The sequence below is a fragment of the Corythoichthys intestinalis genome, chromosome 16, assembly GCF_030265065.1.
Source record: "Corythoichthys intestinalis isolate RoL2023-P3 chromosome 16, ASM3026506v1, whole genome shotgun sequence".
NCBI classification, from domain to species: domain Eukaryota; kingdom Metazoa; phylum Chordata; class Actinopteri; order Syngnathiformes; family Syngnathidae; genus Corythoichthys; species Corythoichthys intestinalis.
Window position 1 is genome coordinate 34,317,870 of NC_080410.1, and position 18,447 is coordinate 34,336,316.

Consider the following 18,447-nt stretch of genomic DNA (forward strand, 5'->3'; position numbering starts at 1 on the left):
AGACATTACGACATATGAAGGATGCTTTCTTCATTCAATTCCCGAAGCCATAAAAAATGAAAAAATGTGAACAATGGATCAACTTGTGCGGATGTCAAAAGACCAGTTTAACACCAGCAAGGTGAAGCCATTCATATGCAGTAAACATTTTGTCGGGGGGGCATGGTCCTACAGAGGACGAAGAGGTAAGCCACTTTGTTATTTTTACTTATTTTTTTGCGTGGCATTTTGCCGTGTTGCTTCTGTCTGACAATGAATGACCTGAACAAATTTTAAATGTTATTTGACTGCCACTGTTGTTACCTTTTCTGTTGTGAAAAAAAAATTTACTAAGGAGGAAGTGTACATAACTTATAGAATTAAGATTTGTTATGAATGAAAAAATTAAAAGTGTTCATTGGCTGTCACAGAGTGGCATTTGCGATCGCTACACAAAAATGGCAATGTAAATTACCCCCAAGAACGGTCAGAGACGTAAGACAACCAGAGGATATAATATATAATAAAGACAGGGCATATGGTGGTAAAGGATAGATTGTTGAAACAGGAGAATGTCATTGTCAGTGGCGTAAGGCAATGCACGCAAGAAAAAGGTGTCTCTAAAAAAGCTACCTCTGGATCAGGTCGGCTCTTTTTCCCGTCTTTTTCAGCCCACGACATTCAAGCCATCTCTTTAACTGAAAATTTGTATGTTCTTCCACATCTTTACCAGCGAATTTGGCACTAGGGACATCATTTTCGGACAGAATTAGTAGCATTGAGAAAAACTATTAATGTGTTGTATAGACAAGTAGTCCAAATGTATTGTACATCAAAATCAAGACATTTAACTGTATTCAGATTTCGGTGCACAACAGATGTGAAAAGGTTTGAATAAAAATGATGTCATTTGTAGTTGTGCGTTTTTTTTTTTTTGTTTGTTTGTTTTTTTTTTTTTTAGAAATGTAACCAAATACAGCTACCTTACGACCACGTTTTACCCTGATGAAAGAAGCAGAAAAAAAAAAAGTTCTCCAATGACCAACCAATTCCAGCCTGAATCTTTAATATAGTGTGAATTCGATTTTAAATTCCTCCACCACTCTCTGCTACTACTGATGTTAGTTCTCCATGAAAATGTGAGCAAGTTGATTTCAAATAATTTGAGCCAAATACTACCTAATACATTTAACTTCCCTCATGTCTTTTTCTCAGTAAGCAAAGGTGAACATTTGGTCAATGTAGGCACATTACACTACCATGCAACAACCACTTATGGACACCCTGGGATGTGTGAACAGTTCAAATACACAGAGTAGACAACTATACGATTGCAGGGATACACGGGTAGCATTTGTTAGCATTAATATCAATTAAAAAAAAAAAAAAAAAACGTTTTTTTTGTGTTACATGATATCAGTAATCTAAAATAATGAAAAATAACCCCCCCCAAAAAGACTTATTGTTGAAACATTAATGAGCCAAAACTTAAATTGGAACGTCTCACTGAACGTAAGAGGAGTATTCTTGCATTTTGTTCTGACATTTAGCTACTTATAAACCAGTTGTATTGTACCTCTTGCTTGTCCCACACGCCCCAAACTGTCAATGAAACCTTTGCGATTGCTGTTAAAAGTTACCCGTGTAACAGTAACACTTTCACCCCACTGTAAGACGTTATAACAAAATAACAACTGTGTTATTTACACCAACAATAAACACTTTTAATAATCTCTCTTCTTTAATTCTTGATTGCCAAATAGATTATCTTCCACCTTAGAAAAGGTTAAAGAGGCTTGAGTCTCCTTGTCCTTAAGACCATCAGAAGTTTTCCTCCAGCACAAATTTCTCCAGTCCTTTCTTTCTTTGATTTGTTGACCCCCTTTAACAGTTGGACTTGGGTTAATGTTCCTGCAAGAAATAAAACTAACATTGTAACATGCATTGCCACGAATGACAGTCGATCAGTAAAACGGACACAAGATGCATCAAAAAATGGCTCCCACGTGTTGCCACATTGGGCGGGTTCAGTCAAATTCAACAAAATAATTCTAAAATTGGCAAAACATTAAAATGCGTTAGATGCACTATAAAATGTTTGTTTTGTTCCGTATTCCAATTTGTTTTGAATCAATTCCTCGTCTCAGGTGGATTTGCTTATGTTTTTGACACCATTCGCAATAGAAATATTTTACCCAGAATGTACTCCGGATCGGCTCTGAAAAATATTGTCAAAGCTGTATTTTGATAGTGATTACTATTGAACAAACATGTACTAGATGGTTAATTGTGAATAAATATATGGAAAATACAAACATTTTATATTTTTCTAAGAACTACATCTCTCATGATGCTTTTCGGCAAAACAGCAATGATTCCTCCACAATCCTCCACAATTTTATGTCACTGTTGAATGGCTGTAAAAGATGCAGACTGGCCGTAAATGGAGTTAGTGACAAAATTTGCCAGATGAGACCTAATGACATCTGTCTTAAGCATGCTTAATACAAATATTTATGAAATAAATAAGAGTCAAGGGCGTAGGTTTGCATAGGGACGGTAGGGACAAAACACTACCAACTTTACAGAATGCTCCAATTGTCCCCGCCAACTTTTAAGCAACCTTATTTGCATTATATAACGTGTTCAGTTATATAGGTCATTTAGATTGTCTTCCCATATGTTGTAACAAATTGATCCTACCATTATCAAAGGAATTATTTCCATTATGTTCAGACTTACAGTGGGGAGAACAAGTATTTGATACACTGCCAACGGGTTTTCCCATTGACGGTTTATCAAATACTTGTTCTCCCCACTGTATATTTACCTCTTTTTCACTTGCTGAATGTGCCAGTCCACCCCCCCAAACGCACGTTCGATTGGCTGATGACTTGACCCACCCCCGACACACATACGCTTACACTCACACAGCCCCGACAGAAATACATATCGACAACGTGCTGCCTGCTTCGATGAGGAGGAATATTAGTTGTTTTTTTTTTTACCAGAAGCAGCCACTGTAAGTAATTTAAAAAGATGTCAATGTTGTGTAGGTGGGAAATACACCACTAATTTTGCTACTGAAAGTCCGACCTGCTAAACTTGCTAAACTGCAAAACTTGGGTAGGAAGCCGCTATTTTTCCTCAAACGCACGTTTGATTGGCTGATGACTTGACCACCATTTTTTTTCTGATTTAGGTGAAAAGTTACCGACTTTTAGATGTATGGGCCTAATAAGAACAAATGGTAATATATACTAGAGATGTCCCGATCAATCGGGTCCGATCACGTCATTTTCAAAGTATCGCAATTAGGGCTGTCCCAAACGACTAATTTTCTCCCGATTAGTCAGCCGACTATTTTTACGATTAGTCGACTAATCTAATAATTTAATTTTTTATTTTTTTTTTTTTATTTTTTTTACCAATTTAGCAATGAAATTTTTGTTGACGCTTATCAATTCACAAAAAACATATTGGAACACTCAAATTATTTATTAAAGTACAAATAAACACGTAAATAACAATAATAAATCACAAATAAACAATGAGTTCAAATGCTGATAGAATTAACTAGTGTAGCATCCCGATTGAAAAGATGGTGATGGTTTACAACTTTTATTCCATCCTTGATGTAAACACACTGTAAGAGCTACGGTGCACACAATTAGAAATTAACAAAAACTTTTCACCTTTTTCCTTTTAAACCTTATTTATATATCAATGAACTGCCTATATGAATTGCCTTTACCTTAATTTATTACCTTATCATTGACAATCTCTCCCTTGAGTGCAATTACTGTATATACTGTATATATTTATGACCTTTTAACCTTATATAATTTTCTATACCATAAAATAAACCATAACATGAAATAAACCTTTCAATTAGCATTAAGAACAATACTAATAGCACTTATAGGCCCATTGTCAATGAAACATTATTATTTAGTAAGGCGACAGCACCCTCTGGTGTACAAAAAAATGAAAGAAAAAAAATTACAAACTGCGTGAAGGCGCTTGAGGTGTTTATTCACGGCCGACGTGCAGCCAAGCTTGGCATCGAAGAGACAGGACAGAAGAGTGTACTCTCCTTTGTTTCTTTGAAATAAGGCAATGTTTTGGACACTCTGGTGCGCTTTTTTTGGCTTTGTGCCGCTTTCCCCGCTTGCAAACAGAGCATCCGACATTCTAACTTTCCACGCATATATTTTTTTAACCCTTCATTAACCGTCGACGGGATGTTGTGCTGGTCGACGGATTTACGTCATCGATGACGTCGACTATGTCGACTAGTCGGGACAGCTCTAATCGCAATCGGCAAAATAATATCTGGCATGCCTTTAAAAAAATTTTTTTTTTTTTTTTAATGAAATCGTTTTCTAATTGTATTTAACGTTACAGACATAATATGTTACACTCATCCAGAGTCTTTAGTTTAGGCTTAAGGTAGGGTTATCAAATTTATCCCGATAACGGCGGTAATTAATTTTTTAAAAATATATCACGTTAAATATTAAACGCAATTAATGCATGCGTTGCACGACCAACTCACGCATTGTCTCGCTCAATCTGTAATGACGCCGTTTTACCCATTTAGATAGATGAAAGGCAGCGTACAATGAGTTGAGTGAATTTTGGCAGCCTTTGGAGCTTTTTTTTTTTTTAATAAGCTAAAGCCTTATAATCCCTCTCCCTACGATTAGAAATATCGTGGGAAGCAACGTGGGGAAGCAGGGTGGCAATTGATCTTTTTCTTAACACCTTATTTCCCAACGCAGAGAAGATATATCAATTGGCAGCACTACGCACAGTCATGGTTCCACTTCCCATCATGCATTTGGGTTGAATGGCTGCAGTATCATTTACTGAAAGCTCAACAAATACACTAGATGGCAATATTTAGTCACAATATACAAAGTCACAAGTCTTTCTATCCGTCGATCCCTCTCACAGAAAGATTGTTAATAATGTAAATGCCATCTTGAGGATTTATTGTCATAATAAACAAATACAGTACTTATGTACTGTATGTTGAATGTATGTATTCGTCCGAGTTTTATTCATTTTTTTTTTAATGCATTGCCAAAATGTATATGATCGGGAAAAATTATCGGGAATGATTGGAATTGAATCGGGAGCAAAAAAAAGCAATCGGATCGGGAAATATTGGGATCGGCAGATACTCAAACTAAAACGATCGGGATCGGATCGGGAGCAAAAAAAAACATTATCGGAACAACCCTAATATATACTAAAAGTAAGTGGAAGAATCTGATGCGTTTATCTGTTAACTAGCCTTTAAAACCCAAAACAAAATGGAAAAAAAATATTCGACTAGATTTACGAAAAATGATCAGATTAAGACATTATTCAGTAAAATTTGCAGTTTGAAAGTTAGTACAAGTCAATACAGATGTATTTTGCATTAATCATTTAGCCTATCAATTAATTAGGTTCTTATTGGTGAGAAATGGAGCCCTGACCGCCGTTCACCCAATCTGTTTGGTCTTATTAATGTCCTGTCCCCAGCAAAAAGTGTACATGCAGCTTATGCTGTTATATCGTCCCTACCATTATTGAGATCAAACCTAAGCCCTTGATAAGAGTAGACTATACGTAATAAAAAAGACAGTGCAGTTTAGAGTCACACTGAGCTGAATTCACCAATTTTTAATAATTTATTAATTGCATTCTAATTTGTTTTTTTTTTTCTATAGAATTATCCCAAAAGCAGTGAGTAGAAGTTATTTTTATCAGGAAAGTTAAAACTGCAGAAAATTGATCAATTTTACCCCCCGATCATAGCATGCTAGCACGCCGACACCGTGACGGGGGAGCAAACTTGTGTCTCTAAGTGTTATGATCCTGTGTCATGTTAAGCATTTTTGCCTGCCTCAGTGTTTGCAGGCTGCACGGGTGCGAGATGGACCGGTCTCCTCAGGGGTGAGGCTAACAAGCAACACCTGTGGCTCATCAGTAGAGGCTTTCTAAGCCCAGGGCAAACATTCACCAGTTGCCAGACTATTTCCAACACAAGCATCTAGAAGCCTCACTCCTTCCTTGTTAATTGTTGAAAGTGAAGTGTTAATATGTTGAATTTTCCTGCATTGTCATATGTGGCAATTATGGCCTGTTACGGTAATTGGCTTGACACATCTTACACAAATAAATGTTTATCCACTGCTGTTTTATGCATTGAAATCTGTTGATGTTTCTTGATGCCACAGTTTACTTAATTTTGGTCAGGATATTGGGTGAATTAGACCCAGAAAAATTATGGCACCAAAGTGACACTCAATATTATTGGGTAGATTAAAATCCTGTCATACAAATTAAAATTTTAAATTAAACAATTATTTTAGGTACAGAAAAATAAGAACAACAGTGTAAATGTATTGAATTACGCAACAATGTGGTAGAATATGAGTTGATATAACTTACTTTATTTACTTAATCCAAATTATTTTTATGCATATATTTAGTAAATGTAAATCGATTTCACCCATACATTTAACATAGATAATTTCACCTAGATTATCAGTAAATATGAACCAGTTTCCCCCAGATATTTAGTAAATGTAAATTATTTTTGCCCTGATTCTTAGTTAATATAAATTATCTTTCCTTATGAAATTGACTAGGATGTACTAAATATTTTGGTATTGTAACTCATCATTTGTTGTCTATTACTACATCAAACACATTTCAGCTTTTGCTTTTATTAACGTACTTATTTTTTTTTTGTTTAAAGTAGGTTAATGTATTCAATACTTTTTAATCAAAATTGTAGCGCCTAAAACAGCGGTGGGCAAACTATTCCACAAAGGGCTGCAGTGGGTGCGGGTTTTTGTTCATACCCGTCATGAGGACAGTCCATCACCAATCTGGTTTCTTACAAGTGCAATCAGTTGATTGCAGTCAGGTGCGTCTTGTTTACACTGAAACCTCATTGGTTAAACTGTCTGTGCTGAATCAGTTGGAACAAAGACCAGGACCCACTGCGGCCCTCGAGGACCGGTTTGCCCGCCCCTGACCTAAAATCTATGCAATTATATTAAGTGTCACTTTTTTGCCACAATTCTTTTAAGTAACCATGACTGCAGTCATTAATGCTCATGACAGCGTAGTGTCATTCTTAGGGTTGGGCATCGTTTGAATTTGAGTTCCGCTTCAGATTCTGAATATTTATTGTCATCATTGTTACAAAAGCACAACGAAACTTTGTTTGGAACATCCACACTGCTAAATTGATAAAGTGTAATACCCATATAGTAAATACCCTTGTACCAAGTGTAAACATTGACACAGTATTGGACATAAGTACAATCCGATTCCACATTTCGATTCCGGTTCCAAACGATTCTCAATTCCGATTATATTAATAGGCAGGGTAAAAAAAATTGCATAGTTTATATCAATTTCTTAACCTCGATTTTTTAAAATTTTATTTTATGAACTCTCAATTAACTTTGCTATGAATTTATTACAGGGCTATTTTTAACTTGTATATAAATATCAGTCTTTGAACTAGAATATGATGAAATTTCTTTCTACAGGAGTGCACTTTCAGAAAGATGTTTATTTTTCAAAAGCTCACGGAGAAAACATTTACATATATTCTTTTGCCTATGTTTTAGAGTGTCTTATGCTGCAGGCGATTATTGTATTGCATTGTTTGTTTCAGGAGGTATTTCTAACAAGTTAGTTAAGGGCTGACAGGCGGGGAGTGTTCTATCCCTTGATTTTAGCCTACTTTTTAAGTTTGATTTCTTTCTCAACCGATATACTGTTCATCCGTCCACAAGATGTCACTATTGTAACTCCAGACTCTACAGTTTTTCTCTGGTTTTGCTAATTGCGCTTGGCTTCCCCTAGTGGTAACTTACTGAAAGCACCAAGCAAAAAGAACATTCAATCATTTTCCATGCCGCTTTTCCTCACGAGGGTCGCGGAGGTGCTGGAGCCTATCCCAGCCAACTACAGGCAGTAGGCAGGGGACACCCTGAACTGGTTGCCAGCCAATCGCATTAGTTGGAAACAAAATCTTTGAGGTGTACAGACGCTCCTCACCTCCTCTGCACTACACACCTTTGGGAACCCTTGATAAAACAATATCTGTACGTTTCCACGTTTTAACAGAGGGTCTGATATCATTTCGGTGTGTTTATTCTTTTACTATGTTGTCATTTATGTGAAGTGAAGCAACACGTTTTTGTGCTAAGCTAAATTAGCCACTTCATATGATTTGCTCATAACAGAGCTAGTCTCCACGTGGCTTCTTCTTCGTGGTGTTCGACAGGTATTTTTTCCGGTCGGCGGTCAGGGCATCGAAACTTGAAATCGAAATTTAAAAAATTGAACTCCCGGATCCCATCTATGCTCGATGCTCGAAGCCCAACCTTAATCTCTATTATGATAGTTTTCATGACAGTCTTATGACGCCACCATCAGATAAAGTGTTACCTATTGAGCTGTAAAAGGGAAACACCTTTTCTTGAATGGGATTAACTAGTTATTTCTGGAAGCCATCAAATGATTTGGCTTTGACAGTCCAAAAAAACATTATTAGATGAAGTGAAAAGTTTGAATTGCATGCACATAGGTGTGACTGACTGCTACTCTTTCCATTCAACATGACAGTAAACAGAGACACGATTAAAAGAATAAAGCTGTATTATCTGTATTTTTACCTGTTAGAGAGGTTCAGGGTAGTTCTGTCTTGGGTCATAGGTCATGTCAGGTATGTAGGACTCATGGAGGTCAGGATCTAACGGCAGCGTGTCAAGAGGCAGGTCAGTATAGCCATAGGCAGGATATGGCCCATCTAACTCTAAAAGTGGAACAGAGAGGAAACCACATAACAGATGCTACATTTTTCACCACAGATGAACAAAATAACAGGAGTGCCTTTTGATGTCAAAACTTACATACTGTGACCTGATACTACTACTTGGTGCTGCAAGGTAGACGTTATTACCACAACCATAATAAACACCGCCAACACTTTATATGGGAATATAATATGATATGTGTACTTTCTTTGATAAAAACATAGTTACAGTGGGTATAAGTCTATACATTATAAAGTTGCTGTGGCAACGCTAAGCTATCACACGACTGGTTAACCTTGTATGCCAATCTTTTGATTGGCCGTTTGATTAGCCGACTTCATTGCTCCAAAATGTATGTTAAAAGTTCACCAAGGAACTTGCTTCAGAAAACGAAGGTGCGTCTATTTCAGTGTTTCTCAATTATTTTCTGTAAAACCCCCCTCCCCATGAAGACGTAAACGTTTGCCCCCCCAACTCTCTGCCGCCACTGCAAATAGTATAATTTTTCTATAAAATTATTGTTATTGTAAGTACACCTCTGCATAAAATTGTGTCCTTTTTCTATGTTTAAGAAAGTAATATTGATCAACTTACACTAAAGTATAACTACTTACATTGTTTCGTTTGTAACAGAAAAGACTTAAAGCACACGACTTTGCCTGGATTTTTTTTTTTTTTTTTTTTTTTTTTAAATCACATCCAAACTGTAAAAATACACTCAAGGTACATTTTTGACCATTTGATACTGAAAAATAAAATTTAATAAAATCAATAAAAAAATAATACATTCAAATAGATTGGCAAATTGTGTCTATTTCAGTGTTTCTCAGTTATTTTCTGTTACACCCCCTCCCCAGGAAGACGTAAACATTTCAACCCTCCCCCAATTCTCTGCCGCCACTGTAAATAGTATCATTTGTCTATAAAATTAGTAGTAGTAGTAGTACACCTCTGCATAACATTGTGTCCTTTTTTATATGTAAGAAAAAAAGTAATATTGATCAACTTACACTAAAGTATAACTTTATTTACATTCTTTTGTTTGTAACAGAAAAGACTTAAAGCACATCACTTTGCCTGGATTATTAATATTTGTTTTAAATCACATCCACACTGTAAAAATACACTCACTTTTTTGACCATTTGATACTGAAAAATACAATTTAATAAAATCATTTAAAATTAAAAATAATAAATTCAAATTGATTGGCAAATTGCGTCTATTTCAGTGTTTCTCAATTATTTTCTGTTACACCTCCCTCCCCAGGAAGACGTAAACGTTTCGCCCCCCCAACTCTGCCGCCACTGTAAATAGTATCATTTGTCTATAAAAATATTATTATTATAAGTACACCGCTTTATAACATTGTGTCATTTTATTTATATTTAAGAAAAAAAGTAATATTGATCAACTTACACTAAAGTACAACTTTATTAACATTGTTTTGTTTGTAACAGAAAAGACTTAAAGCACATCACTTTGCCTGAATTAAAAAAAAAATTTAAATCACATCCAAACTGTCAAAATACACTCAAGGTACAATTTTTGACCATTTGATACTGAAAAATAAAATTAATAAAATCAATAAAAATAATAAATTCAAATTGATTGGCAAACTAATTCATGAGGACAATATGGCAAATGATATGACTAAAAAAAACAAAATTAATGGAACAAAAATGACAGTATCATTGGACAGAGGGAAAACTTTTCATTTTTATTTTTGCTGCAGGTAGTATGAGCTCCTTTGCTGATTATTTTGCACTGAGCAACTTGGTAAGCCACCTTATATGATGCTAACAGTGGTTACTGGTTTACTGATCTAACACTGACAAAGCGGGACGATTGTTGGCAATATTCGGCATGATTTTGCTGAAAAAAATCAAGTGGCTTATCAATGTGTTAAGGACTAATGTCTAAGTGGCGTCTTAATTGATTTGGCTTCCTGCTGTCTGCTGCAAACAGTTTTAGATACAGTAAAAAGCCTGGTCTTTCCTCATCTTCCACTGTATTAAAAGTCAAAGCCAAACGCTACATACGCTTCGTCATATTTCCTCGTCTTAGCGCTTCATATCTCCAGTGCTCTTTGCTGTGTGCTTTTGTTTGGTTAAAAAATACTGGGCACACTCTGAAAATAACGGCACCATGATGTGCAATTACACTTTAATATGTACAGCAAAGAAGTATGTTCCCCAAGGTCACATGCAATGGCATTGCCCTCTACGTATATGAGAAGTACAGGTCTATGTTAACTCTTTCGTGCACAAATTATAGCAGTTTTCTTTCAACTTCTTTAAATGAACATCGAACTCATTGGCTTCGACTGACACCGCTTGACGTCTAATCCATTTCCAATGAAAATTTGTTGCACATATTGACTTAAGATGATGGAAAACCATTTTAACTTAGGTTAAAGAAAGTATGTTATGTGTTTGTGGGTTTAAAAAAGATGACCATGACAAAAGTAAATATTCAAAGTGTGAAATCTGGGACTCACCATCAGCCAAGTATGAAGACTCCAAAGGAACTGTGTGAGCCTTGAAGGAAAAACAAAATAATAAATTATCATTCCCAAAAAGATGGAAAGGTGAATACGTAAATTAGTGACTATCAATTGCTGGGTTGAGCTCCAGCCACTACTTGACTCCGTAAATCAGGGGTGACCAAGTCAGGTCTTCGAGAGGCCCCATCCAGTTTGTTAACAATGTCTCCCTCCTTCAACACACCTGAATCAAATACCATAATTTTCGGACTATAAGCCATTATTTTTTTCCCTTATTTTGAATCCTGCAGCTTATAGTCCACTGTGTCTTATTTGTTATTTATTTGGGTTAATAGGCAACACTTTATTTGACAGCGGTGTCGCAACGCTGCCAGAAGACCATCATAATTATGACATCATGGCCATCATCATCATCATCATGGGCATAAATGAATGCTTATGACAGATGTCATCAAGTGTCATCCGGCAAATATGTCACTAACTCCATTTAATGTCCAGCTCGGATCTTTTACATTCATTTAAAAGTGAGATAATTTTCCAGATGACACAAAATGATTGTCATAAGCATGAATTAATTCTCATGGCTCTGCAATGCATGCTAACAGGCATGTTGGATGACAACAGTGTTGACAGCAGGTGGCAGCAGAGGTTGACTGTCTCTATCAAGGCAGAGTGATGACCAAATGAATCTTCGTGAAGCAATGAAGCTTTGAACCAATTGGCTGCATGGTGGTTCATTTGCTCTTGTGACAGTCTTATGATGCCACTGTCAAATAAAGTGTTATCGGTTAATATCTTTTGGTGTAACTATCCCATAATAGAGTGAGGACAGCTGCGGCTTATAGTCCAGTGCATCTTATCTATGAACAAATGCCGTTTTCGTGTCAAATTTGGTGGGTAGCGTCTTATAATCAGGTGCGCCTTTTAGTCCGAAAATTACAGTAATCCAGATCGATACCAGGCTCCTGCAGAGCTTGCCGATGAGCTGATCATTTGATTCCAGTGTGTTAAAGGAGGGAGACATAGAAAACAAGCTGGATAGTGGCCCTCCGGGACCGGACTTGGGCACCACTGCTGTAAACATATTCCAAACAAGCTCAGTCTCTGGCTCAGATTATGTGATGACTAAAATATATGCCTTGGTGGTATGTGAAATTATTAAAACTGTGTTTAAACATATCATATGATGCACACAAAATAAACTACATATATATATTATTTAGTTGTTTTTGCTGTACAAAGGTGCACCAGGTTCTCACATACGTAGTAAATAGTAAAAAAGTGATGGGAAATATTTCTTCCTTAAGCTCTACCCAAACGTTTACTCTGTAAATCAGCGGTGTCTAAATTAAAGTCCACGGGCCACCTGCAGCCCTCAGCAAATTATGAAAATATTCAATATGGACCGCACAAGAAGCTTGACTTCAGCCTACATTCTGTTGAACTTCTTAGGTTTGACACTAGATGGAGCTAGTCACTTAAACATTGCCTCTCCTTTAGCTCAGGGATCTAAACCTGACACGTTGATATCACTGTTGGAAACTGTGTAGTGTCTTAGTATTTTGTTTTACATAAATAAAGCTACTATCAGTACAATGTACCAAAAAAATAATACAATGCAATAATTTGAGCTATCCTGAACGTGATTTCCATACACTTTTGCTGTCACTAGATGTATTCTCTTTGTTCTGCAAAGTTCGTTTCAGTTGCCGAGCACAGATTTTCATAAACCCCACATACAGTACCATTAATTTTTCAATCAATTATGTTTTACAAATACATACAGTATATACAAAACTACTCCAATAGTGTTATGATACCACTACACAAATATATTCTCACCATTTCCCAAGCAGCAGGGTCATGTTTGAAGAGTGAGTGTGTCAGCTCCACTGACACTCTTTTCCTGTAGTCTGAGCTTTTGTCCTCTGAAATCCGAAATAGCACTGCTGCAGCGTAGGTGGCTGTGGAGATATATCAAAGTTTAAATTAGCCCACATGGAAAGTCAAGTTAACCTCGCTCAAGAGGGCTGCTTTCAAAAATATAGGGTTGCAAGAATAAGCACCAGTTTTATGAATACATTTTGTACAACTCTAAAAACAACCAAATTAGCTGCAAACATCCAAATTTGCTGCAGACGTAAACCATAGTCTTCTGAAGAGCAGTGTTTTGGGTTTCATCAGCTAATAAATGCATGGGAGACAGAGTGAGCATCAACAGCATTTTCCCGTTAACTGAATGAAATGTCAATTTTATGACACCGTCAGCTTTGTGTCACAGATATTTTATCTTCCTATAAAAAGAAGGCCTACCGGTATATTTAAAATTGGCAGCAAAGTACCACTTCCATGCAGTTTAATATAGGTGGATCTAAAGAACTTGTTATATACAGTTATACTGTATATACAGAATACATATACTTTTTTTTTTAACAACACACATACCGATTCCTTCATTGCTGGAGTGCAGTAATTCCATGAGTGGCGCCGACGCACCCTCTGCATCGATGAGTTCCGCAGACTGTTTGTCAAGAGCTAACTCACACAAAACTCCTGCGGCTACTCGTTTCACATTCTCCACATACGAGTACAGCAGCTGGACATACAATACACAAGTTGGACTAATAAGAATGATCATTGCAAATATTGGGTGGGTACAAATCTTTTGTGTCTGTAAAGCCCCCCCCCGCCATTTCAAATTCATGAATATTGCTCACAAAGAAAAAAAAACATGTGGAATGACAAAAGTGTTTAGTCAAACAAATGGGGACGACGCCATCAATTGCACTGAAAGATGAGGATTCACAGCTAGTCGTCACAGTTTAAATGAAATGGACATCTAACGTTGTCAATGGCAGGCAATGAGTTAAAGGGAACCTCGGACTTAAAGACTTGTGGGCTCTAATACGCCACAATTGTTCTCATTTACTAAAATATGTTACTAGAAACACATAAAATATTGCCATTGATTTAAAAATCTTATAATATTTAGCACGTGTTTTGACCTACGGAGGGCGCCATGTTTTAAGCACGCAGTGGACACTCGGGATGATGACGTAGATTGTCACTGTCACCAGACGAACACTACCAGGTTACTCCAATTCCTTCGTCACAAGAGACGTGACATGCGCTTATCGGTTAAAAGCTGCGAGTACTTGCTATTCATGTTTTTATTGAGTTTTTATTACATTTTCATTGCCTCAAAATACTTTTTGCATGTGTTTCCCTCCCATACTTTTAACCATTGTTTTCTTGTGGTATGCTTTAATTTAGATTGCTGATCTGTTGACCACATCAGTCACGTAGCATATTTAAACCACCCTTATTTGACATTAGTATGTTTAAGTATTTTCTTGAGGTATCTTTAGTATGTTCTGTCTGTATGCATCTAAACAAAACAAGCTGAAAGCGCACGGTACTACTTTGGGTGTTAAATTAGCCTCTTGTAAATGTTTCGCTAGTGTAGTACATTTTGGCAGAACAATGTTTTTTTTTCCCTACTCTCGTCTCATCCCATCTATCCTGTTCATTTTACTTTTGCTGCTCGTTTTGTGAAATATCAACAACGCTGTCATGCTCAATAATGTTCCTCTCAGGTTCAAATTGAAAGGGTTGAACAGATGAAATGTTTATGACGCTAGGGTCATACTCCGGAAGCCCTGCAGCATAACCATGTGACATCACCGCCCTGCGACGTCAACAACAATGGCGACCTACTAATTAAACTAATTTTAAAAATTGTATAAAAACAAAAACATCAAGAGGTGTTCCGGTATCACATTATTTTAACTCATAATAAAGTTAGATCTTTTAACTAGGGCTGTCAAATTTATCGTGTTAACGGGAGGTAATTAATTTTTTTTATTAATCACGTTAAAATATTTGACGCAATTAATGCATGCACGGAACGACCCGTTCATGCAATGCCTCAATCAGTTTACAATGACGCCATTTTAGCACATTGAGAGCGAAAGGGAGAAATGCGAGTGAACACAGGCGCTAATTGTACGGTGCCTTTTATTGGCTTAACCTTTGGCAGCCACTACTAACAGTCATGGTTGCCCAACTTCCCATCATGCATTTGTGCTAAGCAAAAGACGATCTTTTTTCTTAACACGCTTAACTGAACACAATGCAGAACATACCGTATACCATTTGCAGCCACCACTAACAGTCATTGTTGCCCAACTTCCCATCATGCATGTGGGCGGAACAGTTAAGTCGCTACAGTATCATTTAGTGAAAGCATAACAAAAATAATATTCCTATCTCTCAAAAAAAATAATATTCACAAAAAGAAAAGCGCTCTATGCAAAGAGAACTGGCATTCCAATCAAAATAGCTATGCAAAATACACATAAAACTTACTCAGACTTTGCCTTGGCTAGATCTGTAATTAATTTAAAACTCGCCATTGACACCTTGTGGTGTATTTCAATCACTACCTTACGTGGTTAAAGACACTGTAGAACAGGGTTCACTAAATCCGGACCTCGGTGCCATTTTTCCTGTCGTGTTTTCTACGTCTCTCTCCCCTAGCACACCTGAATCAAATGATTACGTCATCAGCAACCTCTCCAGAAGCCTGATAATGATCCTGATTATTTTGATTCAGGTGTGTTGGAGGAGAGAGACATGGAAAACACGGCAGGAAAAGTGGCACCGAGGTCCGGATTTAGTGAACCCTGCTGTAGAAGAACGGCAGGGAGCCCAATGTGACGTCACAGCTCGGCGACGTCAACAATGGCGAGCCATTGTTTTTTTTTTTTTTTGATTGAAAATTTTTACAAAATTTATCAAAACGAAAAAAACTAGGAGGGGTTTTAATATGAAATTACTATAACTTCCCAAATTTATCTTTTAAGAACTACAACTCTTTCTATCCGTGGATCCCTTTAACAGAAAGAATTTTAATCATGTTAATGCCATCTTGTGGATTTATTGTTATAATAAACAAATACAATACTTATGCACAATATGTTGAATGTTTATGTCTGTCTTTTGTCTTATCTTTCCATTCCAACAATGATTTACAGAAAAATATGAAATGTTTAAAGATGGTTTGAATTGCGATTAATTACGATTAATTAATTTTTAAACTGTGATTAACGCGATTAAATATTTTAATCGTTTGACAGCCCTACTTTTAACAACTACAAGTCTTTTTATCCGTGGATCCCTTTAATATTACTTAATATTCCTTCAACTGTTATATTTCAAAACTTCAAATCCAGTGTTAGCGGACGAAACGTCATAGCTTGTACCCGTATTAAAGTTAATCCTGATGATATTCCATGAATCAAAAAGAAAGCATTATCACCCTCAGTAGCTTTAGTGGGGAAAAATAACTAGCTTCCTTTTATCTGTACCATAAGAATTTGATCGTATTTTCTGTATTGAATCAGCGTGTACCTGCACAAATAGCGGTATGGTCTGCATGCTGGCAATCTCTCCTCTGTTAATAGGATCTCTGGCTAGAATGTGAAGTGCTCCTGTACACCCCTCTACAATCTCCTCCATACGTACACCATCCTGTTAAAAAAATCAGAAAAGAAGGCTGCATCTAACACAGAAATGAATATGGTAGTACAACATGTATGCAATATACTGTATTTAATAGATCAGGGGTGTCCAAATTATGGTAACTGCATCTCGCTGCCCAGTTTTTATTGGTCTGCAACAAATGATGAAGATATCCTCTGAAGATGACGTGATCGGGCATGTTTTCCAATAGCGTGATCAAATCGATGAGATAACTAACATTCATTTCAAGTGGGCCGTTGCATCCTTCTATTTTTTTCAACCGGCCCTCGGGGAAAAAAAGGATTTGGACGCCCCTGCTATATATTTTAGTGTGTATGGACCAGTGTTGTTTTTGACTTAGTCCTTTGGACGAAAATACTTTATAGTCTTAGTCATATTTTAGTCATTTCAAAATATGTTTTCGTCTTCGTCTAGTTTTAGTCGTCAGTTACTCCGAATGTTTGTGTCTGAAAAATTCTAAGTTTTTGTCCAAAAATAAATAAAAACATTACCAACAATTTTGAATGAACATAGACGGACAAGCACATATTGAAGTGTCTACAAGGACAACGCCAACTTTGTGATGATAATACACACTCAGCAGGAAAAGCAGTACATTATTTTCAATTAAAACTACCTACAGTGGTATGAAAAATTAGCTGAACCTTTTGGAATTTCTCACATTTCTGCAGTAAATCACCATCAAATGTGATCTGATCTTTGTCAAAATCACATAGATGTAAAAACAGTGTCTGCTTTAACTAAAACCACCCAAACATTTATAGGTTTTCATATTTTAATGAGCATAGCATGCAAACAAGGACAAAAAAGGGGAAAAATAAGTAAGTGAACCCTCTGCCTGAGGAGACTTAAAGAGCAATTGAAACCAATATTTACCAAACAACTGAAGTTAGGTGTGTGCCCAATCACTGATGAGTGGTTTAAAGCTGCCCTGCCCACTATAAAACATACACCTGGTAAGAATTGTCTTGATGAGGAGCATTGTCTGATGTGCATCATGGCTCGGTCAAAAGAGCTGTCTGACGACCTGCGATTTGTGTAAAGCTGGAAAAGGATACAAAACCATTTCTAAAAGTCTGGATGTTCATCAATCAACAGTCAGAGAAGTTATGTACAAATGGTGAGAGTTTGGCACTGTTGCTTCTCTCCCAACAGTGGCCGTCCACCAAAGATGACGACAGGAGTTGAGGGTGTCTGCTAAAGACTTACAGAAATCACTGGCACAGTCCAATATCTCTGCGCACACATCAACTATATGTAAAACTATGGCCAAGAATGGTGTTCATGGGAGGACTCCAAGGAGGAAGCCACTGCTGGTTAAAAAAAAAAAAAAAAAAAACATTGTTGCTTGTTTAATGTTAGCAAAAAGGCACTTGGACACCCCACAGGTGTTTTGGCAAAATATTTTGTGGACTGATGAAACCAAAATTGGATTGTTTGGGAGTAACACAAAACACCATGTGTGGAGGAAAAATGGAACAGCTCACCACCAGCTCACGTATCATCCCCTCCGTGAAGCATGGTGGAGGGAGCATCATGATTTAGGGCTGTCTTGCTGCTTCTGGGTCTGGACAACTTGTAAT

General features: G+C 36.7%; 1 protein-coding gene across 1 annotated transcript in view; it reads right to left on the minus strand.

Moving 5' to 3' along the window:
- Positions 1-775: 775 nt before the first annotated feature.
- Positions 776-18,447, minus strand: part of LOC130932172 (junction plakoglobin) — a 107,953-nt gene continuing 90,281 nt past the window's right edge. The window contains exons 13-18 of the mRNA XM_057861635.1: positions 16,733-16,852; positions 13,766-13,916; positions 13,163-13,284; positions 11,315-11,354; positions 8,676-8,815; positions 776-1,890 (exon numbers count right to left, since the gene is read on the minus strand). Of these exons, the coding sequence (XP_057717618.1) occupies positions 8,679-8,815; positions 11,315-11,354; positions 13,163-13,284; positions 13,766-13,916; positions 16,733-16,852 (570 nt within the window). The 3' untranslated portion in view covers positions 776-1,890; positions 8,676-8,678. The remainder of the gene's footprint in view (positions 1,891-8,675; positions 8,816-11,314; positions 11,355-13,162; positions 13,285-13,765; positions 13,917-16,732; positions 16,853-18,447) is intronic.